The sequence below is a fragment of the Melanerpes formicivorus genome, unplaced genomic scaffold, assembly GCF_026170545.1.
Source record: "Melanerpes formicivorus ecotype bairdi unplaced genomic scaffold, bMelFor1.0.p_v2 SCAF_4, whole genome shotgun sequence".
NCBI classification, from domain to species: Eukaryota; Metazoa; Chordata; class Aves; order Piciformes; family Picidae; genus Melanerpes; species Melanerpes formicivorus.
Window position 1 is genome coordinate 22,739,691 of NW_027142356.1, and position 12,089 is coordinate 22,751,779.

At 39.2% G+C, this 12,089-nt stretch overlaps 1 protein-coding gene across 13 annotated transcripts in view; it reads right to left on the reverse strand.

The window, feature by feature from the left end:
* TRIM2 (tripartite motif containing 2) overlaps positions 1–12,089 on the reverse strand; it is a 124,450-nt gene that overhangs the window by 20,884 nt on the left and 91,477 nt on the right. For all 13 annotated transcript variants that reach the window (XM_068137263.1, XM_068137261.1, XM_068137265.1 and 10 more), the window contains 3 exons: positions 10,382–10,533; positions 9,529–9,709; positions 5,810–6,533 (listed from right to left, as the gene is read on the reverse strand). In XM_068137263.1, coding sequence (XP_067993364.1) covers positions 5,810–6,533; positions 9,529–9,709; positions 10,382–10,533 — 1,057 coding nt within the window. The remainder of the gene's footprint in view (positions 1–5,809; positions 6,534–9,528; positions 9,710–10,381; positions 10,534–12,089) is intronic.

Sequence of the window (12,089 nt, forward strand, 5' to 3'; positions counted from 1 at the left end):
GATGAAAGCCTGCATCTTTCATGCCTATCTTTACCCAGCCTTACCTCCCTCCTATTTTGAGCTACTGAGGGGCACAGCTTTACTGCAACTTCTGAGGCAAGTATCTGTGAACTGGGAGAGTTTTCAAAAGGGGACGGCTGAACAGAGTTATGAGGAAACACATTTGTGACATTTGGAACAGCTCCTTTCACACCATCTTTGTATACAGATAATTAACAATCGGATTTGCCTCAGATCTATCTAATTTCTTCTGGCATTACTGAGTGTAGCCTGCACGCACTAATTAATTTAGTTTTGTTGAAAGTGTACAAAAGAGTATCCATTTTCAGCTCAATACAGTCTAACACCCATAAAATGCTTCATAATTTCAATCTTTTATTCTTGAACAATAGAAGCCTGATTGAATTTCCCCAGAAGAATGGAACAGAAAAATCTAAAAGACCATTAATATTACAGGAGATGTTAAAAATTACATTGTGTAACTGCAGAAAGAATTCTGCTCTCTAAGAGCTGGGCCTCTGGACAAACCTGTTGTACAAGGCATATTTTTGATGCTCATAGTAATAGAAGGAGTGGTTCTTGCTGTCTAAGTTTTACTAATATGAATCATAACCTCCCTACTTGCTAGCCTAGATTTACCAGATTCAAAAAAAACATGAAGAAAAACCATGTCACTGCCACCAGCAGGAAGAGAATAGATTCAGAGATATAAAAAACCTTGCAGAAAGATTACAGATTAATGGGGAGACTTTGGAAGTTGAAAGCAGCCATAACCTGTTGTGTAACTACCATTTCTTTTCTGCCTGTAACACATCAAATACTTCTTGGTCTGTTCTCTTCACAGTACTGAAGATAAGTTCTGGGCCCCTCAGTTTGAGAAGGACATTGAGACACTTGAATGTGTCCAGAGAAGGGCAACAAGGCTGGGGAGAGGCCTTGAGCACAAGCCCTATGAGGAGAGGCTGAGGGAGCTGGGATTGTTTAGCCTGGAGAAGAGGAGGCTCAGGGGTGACCTCATTGCCCTCTACAACTACCTGAAAGGTGGTTGTAGCCAGGAAGGGGTTGGTCTCTTCTCCCAGGCAACCAGCACCAGAACAAGGGGACACAGTCTCAAGCTGCGCCAGGGGAACTTTAGGCTCAAGGTGAGGAGAAAGTTCTTCACTGAGAGAGTCATTAGTCATTGGAATGGGCTGCCCGGGGAGGTGGTGGAGTCCCCATCCCTGGAGGTGTTCAAGAGGAGATTGGATGTGGCACTTGGTGCCATGGTCTAGTCATGGGTCTGTGGTGACAGGTTGGACTCGATGATCCTCAAGGTCTCTTCCAACCTTGGCGATACTATGAAAACTGAACAACATGGAAAGATCTACATATATAGGGCATAGACTAGGATCAAGGAGTTGTTTTCTTGTTCCCTATCTTCATTTCTTTTTTCCTCATAGTGCCAAAAGATATTTAGTCAAATCTTACACATTACGAGGATGTGGTACCCTCTCTCTTAACAGACACAGCTGAAACAGAAAAGGCTCTGTAATAAAACTGCATTGAATGAGGTTGTTAAAAGCTATATACTTATTGTAAAATAAATGTCAATGTTTCTAATCCAAGTCCCCAAACAAATGTAAGTCTCAAAATCAATCAGTCTGCTGGATGAAGGCACACAGTGTTTGTAACCTTTAAAGACAAATGAATAATTCAGTAGGAATTCTGGCAGATACTCCAACACACTGTTGGTAGTGAAGTTTGGGTTGATTTGTATTAATTTGCTTTGCACAGCATCTGTCCCTACATGCTTGGCCAAGACCACCTCCAAGCCTTGCTTGTGCAGCACATTTCTGGCCACCACAGCTAAGTGTGCACAAATCCTAGGGGGAGATGCACCTCAGAAGGAGTTCTTTGCTGGTACAGCAGCAAAACCCTGAATTACATGAGTTGAATCAAGACCAGGTCTCTGTCATCAGACCCATGCTATGGATTTTGCCAGCAATGTAATGTCAAAAGGTATGACTACAAAACTATGCAGTGTAGGCCTGGCCAAATTTTACACTGGCCATCACAACCACATAAAGAGTTCATAACAAGCCTCAGAGAGATTTGAGCTCATAAATTGGAAAATAAAATTCTACTTCCCCATTGCCAGGCATTCATCTTTCTACAGACATATAAATTCTGTACAGAAAGCATCTTACTAAACATCTTGCTATTTCATGCTACCTGCTAATGGGTTTGTTCCAGAATTGCAAAACAGAGAATGAAAACCAACCAATTTAAATTTGTCAGAGAGGGCTTTTGCATTTCATGTATCATACTTCTGCACTACATGGAGAAACCACACATGCACAGCCCTTTCTTCTTCAATGCCTGCACGCTGTAATGTGGCCAGGACAGGGCCTTGCTGGAAAGGAAGAGAAGGGATGGAGGAATGGGGAAAAGCAGAGGCTGCAGGAAGATGGTTTCATCCATACAAGGGGCTAACTGCAATCAGAAAAATGCATGTTTTTCTTTTCAAAGAGATGTGTACCCATATAATATACTTGGACTTTTGTAAAAGCTCAAAAAGTATGTGCCTACAGGCAGCCCTGTTCCTTTCAAACAGGACTCCCCAATACAATTTCAGGCAGAGACCTTCAGAGAAAATTGAAGAAGAAACAGCTGATCAAGAATCCTTTTGCTCCCCCTAATCCTTCTTTTAAACTGTGCTAAAGTTATTATTACACAGGCCCTGTTCATGAGTTTTAATGTGAAGTAAATTCACAGTAAGGCTCTGACTTGGTTTCAGCATTGATAGGAGACCAGAAGATGACATCCACACTTAGTAAGGAAGCTGACAGAAGGTACTGTTAGAGGCATTTAAAAAAAAAATGACACAAAACACCACACCCAGAGTGAATTACACACATTAAATGTACCAGCTAAACTTAGATGCTCAGTTACATGACTGAACTGACTGAACTAAAAACACAGTGTGAGGAAAAGGAAAATTGAACTTTATAGCAGAGAGACAACTCTCCATCTGGTTGTATCTGATGCCAGTTCCAAGTATAAATAAATGAAGAGAAAAAGCAGTTCAAGTGAGAAATAGTACCACTACTGTTAAACAGTGTCAAAAATCCCAGTCATGAGAAATGACAGATGAGAAAAAAATGCCAAGGCATATGGCACAGCACTGCAGATCTGGAGCACAAGATGGGGATAGAATAGCTAATGGATGTCACTTATGGCTCTTAGTCCTTCTTTACAAGACACAGGAGAGATTTGCCTGTAAAGGTGGAAGTGGCTGACACTGTCAAGATCCCTCACCTTCATTTACCTCTGCTCAGCATGGGTCTAAGGCACAAAAGCAGGGTAACAGAAAGGAGCCTTCTCTCTCATTTTAGTGCTTTCTACCATCTGCAGACATAGCAAAAAATGTTGTGTAATGATAATTTCCTGGCTATTGTAAACATATTCTTGTTTTCATTTACATAAATCAAGTACATGTGATGCACTGCATGGACATACTCTTAGAGATCACATCCATTAAAAAAAAAGCATGCAGATGTACATTATTGAGAGAGGAGGAAGCAAGAAGCACTCTGTTCTTGTGAATAATGAATTACACCAATATATGAATGTACAGTCAATATCTCAACCTTAAAATGTCTGAATAGAACCACATGCCGTTTTAAGAGCCATGAATAACAGAATTGACAAAAGACATAATGCACAATTCCCCATGAAAGCAAGCATTTCACTGTACTAATGTTGTATTAAAGCTGTCTCTGTTGAACTAGCACAGGAACAATCTCCTGCTAGGAGCCGATCCATTTCCTTCTGCATTAACGCCCATATGTCAGCATATACACAATATCATACTTCATATATTTGGATGCCCATAGGAATATTACAGTATGGTTCTCCAGCACAGCTGTGTGAGCTTTTGGCAGCCCAATTATTAGATTTCTTTTGCCCAGTTTAAAATACAAATCCAGATTTGTCCAGAATTCAACAAAGGGTTTGAAACAGAGATACACAGTTGTGTTGGAAAATAGTGATAAACTTTATTTTTCATTATCTTGTCAACAAGTGAACCAAACCTTAACTTTTTTAAGTAAGCTGAAACTGGATATAAAGGAACTGTTAAATCCATGCATGAAATCCCTGTTAAAATGTCAGAAGTTTGCCTGTCTTCATTAATTTTGCATATTTTGAAAGAGTGTAAAAAGCTAGGGTGTTACAGCTGCAATGACACAAGAGACCTCTCAGATGATGCACACAGAAGCCCAGAGGTACATCTCTGTGTAGAGTCATTCTGTGAAACGAGTGGCTGAGAACTAAACATGTGATAGGACAAAGTGTTGCTCTCAGCTCAGTTTTTCAATAAAATTCTGATCCATATCTCCAAATCTAGATGCTCCTGGGAGGCATCATCAAGCAAAAGCTCTGAGACATGCATAGCTTTTGTTCTGATTATTTTCTCTTCTTTTTCTGGAGTTTGGGTACTAATTTAACAAAGGTTACCTACCAGCTTGGACAGTTAAACATGTTCACTGGCATGCAGGACTAGCTTGACTTCAGTATGAATTGTTCTACATCCTACTTCTAACTTTTGACTCAACAGTCTCCATAAAATCTAGCCATAGTGACAGTAATGCTGGATATCATTGCCTCTGTAAAATGCTTAGATTTGTTGTATTTACAGAGTCACTTATGTTACAAGGAAATGCATCTAGGAAAGATTGGTCATTGAGTGGCTTCACCCAACGCTTACATTGGACTGTCCTCCTCAGGAAGAAAAGTATGCTTGCTGAACACATTTCCTGATAGAAGACCATTATGTTATTGCCTGTACTTTCTGTCAAAGCAAGGAAGCTGTTAGAAATACTGTCAGATAAGAAATCAGATGGGCAGGGTTAACCAACTGACAAATGGTGCCCGGATAAATTTTCCATACAACTACCAAAAAACCTCCATCCATTCTCTGCTACCACGGGGAAAGCCACCCTGCTGACTAGTTGTCAGACTTGGTAATACATACTGCTGACTTGTACATACTAAGAATTAGCTTGCTTTTTAATTTAGTTGTGCAAAGTGAAAAGTATTTTATAGCTATGTAAGGAGACATTACATAAACACAGTACCCCATGGTACTTAAAAAATTATGGATTATTATTATTATAAAGATTTTTAAAGGACACCAAAAGACCTGAAAGAAAACCACAGCAAATGACACCAAACTCTTATATTTTTATAGAGCACTGGAAGTCCACGTATTTAGAGATAACATTACACTATACAAAGAAACAAACATATTTAAATACTGCAGAGAAAAAAGACGAATAAAGGAAATTGGAATTTTATCCTGGGCTGACATAATGAAATGCCTTTATGTAACCACAGGATTTAGTTCCAGATTAATTAATTAGATTAATCATCAGGGAAATGCTTTTAGAGAAGGCATCCTCCTACTCCCCCTCTTGCCATGCAAATTTTGAATGAAGCCATTTAATCTAATCTGAACCATCAATATTATTATATTTCCATTTTACGGTGCTTAATAAAGCACAGAAGAGGCGGTAAAATGTCTTATCCCAAATCAAATGTATGCATTTCTCAACCCAAATTCCAACTACTTACTTGCTGCAAACAGAATTTCTGAAGTATGTGCTTTTAAAATTTACATAAGGACAAATGTCAAGAGACTGAAGATATTATCAAGTTGCTCTACTTAAAGCCTTAACCTTTAAATATTTTAAATAGTGGATTTTTTCCCCTTTTTTTTGTTTGTTCTGTTTTTTCAAGTATGTCACTACATAGCAGGCAAGTCACCTACCTACTCTGAAGATCAAATCATCTTCGATGGGATTCTCTTTTCTTTTGCCAGTGCTGTACATGCTCGCAGGTCTTTTCACAGCTTTCTGCTTCACATGACCGCTGCCAGGAGATTTAACACGCCTCTTAACGCCTTCAGTAGTAGGAGACACATCTGCTGATCTGACCACTTTCAGTTTGAACGGGCTGCCCTTGATATGTTGATCATAAAGTCTCAGTGACAAAGTGAAGTCCCCTTCTTTCTGAACAGTATACAAAAATTCATAAGTGCCGTTTTTATTGTCAAGTATTTCTCCATCTGCTACACTGCCATCAGGTGTGCTCAGCTCAGCAGTGAGGTAAGCATTCCCAGATTTACAGAGCTCCCCATCTTTGTCCTTAGTTGTGATGGTAACCGACATGGGCTGTCCGATCACTGTCTGCCTCAGTCCCTCACCCGTGGCAACTGTTTCAGAGGCGACAGCATTGGTGGTTAAAATAGTACCCAGATTGTGAATGGATTTCTTCAGGCCTTCTGTTTCAACTATGAAGTCCAACTGATCATTTTCACGAGGCTGCAACGGGAAGTCCCGCTCAGCCAGTTCATTCAGCTTGTCACTCATTTGCTTCTTCACCAGCAGAACTTCAGTTTCAGTGCCATGGTTGAGAGCTTGGGCTGTAAAGTTGCTGCAACTTTTAATGCTTTCTTGTCCTTCAAGTAAGGTATCCAGCTGTGTCTGGAGGACCTGTGTGCATTACCAAACACCAGATTAGCACTATGCCACAAGAACTATCCTAGCAAGATGCAGTATGTTATATATCTGAAGGCCTTTGTAAAAACCAAATTTATAATGGTTTATTTTAAAGCATTGTCTTAGAAAAAGTACCACACTGATCCCCCACATGACCTGGGAATATCAATGTGCAACATGAAAAATATACTGGTTTTCAGGCTTCACAGATCCACTGTCACACTAGACACAATTATTGGCCCACTTGTCTGTCTTGTCTCTTTTGTTTAAAACCAAACAAAAAAACCCCAAACAACCAAACCCAACACAAAAACCAAAGCCAAATATAAAAGGTTTAACCTTGCTCCATCTAACTCTCAACAGACACCAGTAATGACATAGTTACTGGGAACTGAGCTGTGTGCACAGAGATACAGATATTTTGGACTCATCAGGCTCATTAATAAAGAGAGGCTGCAAGAAACATCTTTAAACTATTTCTTTAGAGTCAACACAACTTTGGGTTACTGCTCTGTGGAGACAGACAAAAACACAGTTTCAAGATCTGTCTGTACACCCATCCAGATGAAAAGTGTGATTCCTGATCTAAATAAGTGAAGAAAGGAAAAGTCTCCCTAGCAGAAGCAGGTAAATTGATAGCCACTTCAGCAGGCAGAAAAGGAAAATGTAAAGAATGGTTTGTGAATATTGGAAAGAGTTAGGTTGAAGTTTTGGTGGACAGGAAGTACCTACTTTATAGTTAAGACTGAGAAAGAGTTTTTATTATAGGCTCAGTTCTAGCCCTCAGTCTAAAATCCTTGAAACGGTACTGACCTCAAAATTGTTAGCTGTGGGCTGGGAACAAGACTAATTTTTTAATTATTTTTTTTTTTCCCAAATCAGTTTTGCAATGGAATGGAAAAGGGATCCCTGAATTACAACAACCTAGCAGAGAAACTGGTGACAGTTAGGAAAGCTCAGACATTCCAGTTACCCACCATGCTCTCCACAGACAAAATCCTCAGACCAAAGTACCCAGTCACACACATGGTATGTTTTTCCTACAGAGAAGAACTAGGACACAGATATTACTGTAGATTAGAGCAGTTATTTTGTTGGTCACCACTGAAAATGCTTTCAAAACATTTCAATTGATTTTAAAGTAAACTTAGAGATGGTGTGTGTTTATTGTTATGAAATACTTTTCCCTTGCTGAGACACATCATGTGATGACACTGTATTCTAAAGGCATTTTTCTTCTGAATTTTACAAAGCTATCTGCTTTCCATTTACTGGAGAAAAATCCAAGTTACTGATATGGGAAAGCAAACTGATATGCAAGCAAACTGAATGAACACATGTCAAGACTATCCAGAAATTTCAACTTAATCTGTTTTTCTGAGCATCTATAAACCTGATAAGGCATTTCTAATCTGCCTTGTCTTTATTCAAAAATCTAAGTAGTTATAGCTATAGGTAGATAGCATAGCTAACAGAGTCCCAGGGTGACAAAACCCCATATGCTTGGGATAACAAGTTACAAACTGGGGAGGAAGACAGTTTGCAGCTATGTTCTAAACCCATTATTTTCTCAAAAGAGTTTTCTTTCATTACAAATGTGGAAAAATATTAAGTCCTACCATAACACATTTAAAACGTTTCACATATATTCAGCCCACTGGTCAACTGAAAAGACATTGCCAGTTTTCTTTTAGTACAGTGTAGTTGTAGTCCTTCCTTTTATTTTTGCAAGTACATGATCAGAATGATGGAATATTTGGGTTTGAACTATTTTGCTGGACCACTATTCATTCAAAAGTAAAACTCAATTCCAGTTACCCTTTTTAAAACAAACAGGGCAGATGCCTCTTTAACTGTTTATGTTCACCTTTGTAAAAAATTGCTTTTCTCATGCCCCAAAATGGGTCTTAGATTATTTTAAATTATTTTAAATTACTTTAAACAACTGTAAGAAAATTTAACATCATATTCCACTTGGTGTGAACTTTGTACATGCCCTGCATATGTTTGCTTGCTAAGAAAATAAGTTTTCATGAACCTGGGATCTAAGTCCAATTTTTATTTTTATGCTAAAAGCATCTCAGCTGCTGCTTAGCTCTGGAGATTAAATTCTGTGCCATAGACCTGGAGCTGCTTAACCTGCTCAGTAATTGCACAGAATACCCAAATATCCCTATATTATCAAGCACTCTTGAAACACCAGTTGTTGATGCTACTTTTTTTCGAAGGCTACTTAGAGGGAAGAGATCTTTCCGTTCTATACACCAGAAAACTGATGCCCAGGAAGACAAGGACTAAATTCTTTCCTTTGCCTGATTTAGACTTAGTAATTCTCAACAACAATCCTATCCACCAGGCTACAGGATTCTCTTTATAAAGGTACAAATTTCTGGTTTGTTACTCTGAAGCTTAGTCTACAATGCAGGAGTTAACAACACAACATTCAGTCATCCAGGTAGGAAGTCATAGAGTGAATACAGCTCTGGAATCTATCACTCTGCATTCCCCTATAAAAGTGAGACATCCCTCTAATCTTTGTGTCTTCCAGCCACTGATATCTAACATGAAATATGTTACCAGGCATTTGGAAGGAAAATAGTGCTTCAAACCAAACCAGTGAAAACTTCCTCAGTTCTTCAGGAGAAGCTGTTTGGCCTGTGGATCACAAGGTTGTAGCCCAAGGATTTCAGAATTTCCTTTGGAGTTGCCTTATTGTCATCTGCACATCAGTTTGCTGGCTTTAAGCAGATGCCTGTGTAGTGTGCTGGCCATTTTAGATCCTCACACACCATGCACAAAAGGCTACCTGCCCATACAGAGTCTGGATTGTATTTATAAGGACAGCACCCACAAATGAAGCTCTGCAGCACTTGATTTCAGGAAAAGAGTTTTCCTCAGACACAATTTGTCAAAGTGGCGTCCTGCATCATTTGTAAAACCTGGCTGATCAAATTAATAGCTTTTCATTGAAACAAAACATGCAGCTTACTTTGTGTTTAAGGCCATAATTCACTTCCAGTTCCATAAGCAGCACGCTCTTTCGCACATTTAAAGTCTTCTGGAGTTCATCAAAAGTGGAATGAATGTCATCTACAATGCTAGCCTTTTGGTTGGTTAACTGGTGTATGATTTCAGATATAAAATGAAGTGCTGAGTCGATCTCTGGAAGCCTGAGGGAGGGATTAAATTACAAAGATTGCTGTTTCAGAAGTCATTAGACATTGGCCCTTGTCCTGATACCTCTTTACGAAACAATGTCATGAGCAGGCTGTCTTTAAACGCGGTTATTTCCCAGAAGTAAGTTCATTCCTTTTATAACCACAAAGTGATTGTGGTCTGGTAAAATAAGGCTAAGCCAAGACCCTCTGTTGTGGAAATTCATTAGATTTTAGGCTTTTCCCACAATGAGGCCTTGCATCCTCTGTCATTTACGCAAATGTATCTACTTGGGAAAGTGTAACGCAATCTACCCCACATTTTCACTTTTTTTTTAGTCTTTTAGCCACCACAGCATTTGCACTTGTCTTTTAAGCATCTAGTATTATTTATTTATCATGATACTCATGACTGGTTAGTACTTTTCCCCTTACTTTTAAGCCCCTTCTTTGGAGGACATTTGCACCTCTAATGGCTTCTGATTTGTGAAGGGCAGACAGGAATCTTTCGCTCTTTAATCCTTCAGTATGTCATACTTAACACATTTTCTTTTTCTTTATGCTAGCCTCACTATCCCTGTTTTCTAGGTCCATGGCATCAACATATTAAAACATCTACCCAAGATAAGACAGGAAGCCAGAAGTGTAACTTAAAATGGAAAATACTCAGTGGAAACTTTTGTTGACCTTTTGTTGACAGCATCTAACTGGACTTGGAGAGAAGCCTTGTGTTGCTCCACCACATCCTTGAGTGGTACTGTGGGATGCTCTGCATGTTCTCCCTCTGTACACTCTCGGCACATGGCTGTCTCGCAGGACTGGCAGTAAAACTCCATCACCTGGAAAAGTGCACAAGACTAAACTCAAACATGGCAGCAGTAACATCACTCAAAGCACATTTTTTACTGGGTCTTATCCAAGCTTTGAGACGAAGTTCCTCCTTTCTTAGACAACAATAATTTACTGCCTCAAAGACGGCTGTTATATACTTCATATAAAAACGCTGGTTTAAATGTATTTTATTCTATCAGAAAGTGTTCAACCAGCAGCCTGGGAAACAGAATGCTCAACTTCAAGGCTGGCCCTAACAATGTTTCTACTGTGATATAGTAATTTTTGGTGTGTCTCTCAAGTACTCCACAAAACAACTCAAAAAGCAGGGCATTCAAGTCCCTTCACTAACCCAGTCCTTTTTCTCTCCCAGAGGGTCTGACCAAAGAAAGCGTAAATTTAGGCTGTTTTTCATAACAGGGCCACCCATGGAACATGAACTCCATGGAGCTCACCAAGCAGCATGTTTATTTGCTAGTGAAAAGCATTCTAAATGAAACCAATATGCTGCAGGGAATAAATCTCCATCTCATCCCATTACTAATCCCTTAAAACCACCCAAACCTCATACCTGAGATTATAATAAGAGTGCTGATCTACACTTGAAAGAGAAGGAGATTGTTTCAACCTGTTATCTACCCAGCAAGATGCTGTCTGAAGATTAAAAAAAAATAAATTTAAAAAAAAAATCTTTACATGCAGTAAGTACCCTGAATTCTGAATATATTTATGAAACAGAAGAGTACTGTGCCCAAAATCACACATTAGTCAAAATAATGCACATACATGCAAATTCAGCATGAGACTTTCTTTTTAATGCTAGGAAGTCCTTGAGCACAAATCATTTGGGGCTTATTAAAAGTATAAGGAAGCTTGTAGAATATACTTCAAAGTAAGACACTGCCAGCTCTCTTGCATTCAGAACATGGCCATCTGAATCTTGATTAGCTTGGCTGATGTTTCTGGCACCGCTCTCTCTCACATGAAGATGTCTGTAGTGGAGATATTGGTTGACAAGATGGTTGTGTAGAACAGGCTGTTCTCAGAGACCTGCAACAGCCCCATGCAAAGTAGCTGGCTGCTCCAGGACACCTTGAGAATTAGGAAGGGGAAGTAAGAACCATGATTTGCCTGGGGCTATTAATAGGGATTTTCCTCCAATAAGCTCCTTTCCATTTCATTTCCATTCTTCCCTCTTATCTCAATGCACAAGACACAGGATTCACACGCGACAAGGGTTTAGTTATTTGTTGACCATTCATGTATGCCACTCTACAGAAAACATAAAAGCTGCTCCAAATAAACTGTGTAAGATCAAAGGGGGGGAAAAATAGTAGACCACCTAAACAATAACAACCCCCATCAACACTACTCCAGTCACCATGAATTTAGCAGTCTCACCACAGTAAATTCTCTAAGGGCTGACCGTCGCTTTGGTGGGCACTAAGGTCTGATGCAGCCTTAAAGTGCATAAAGAAAATGAGTTAGAATTTAATATTTAAATTATTTTCAAAGGCTTCAAAAATTTGCAACTAGAAACATCAAAAGGAACAACATTTTATGA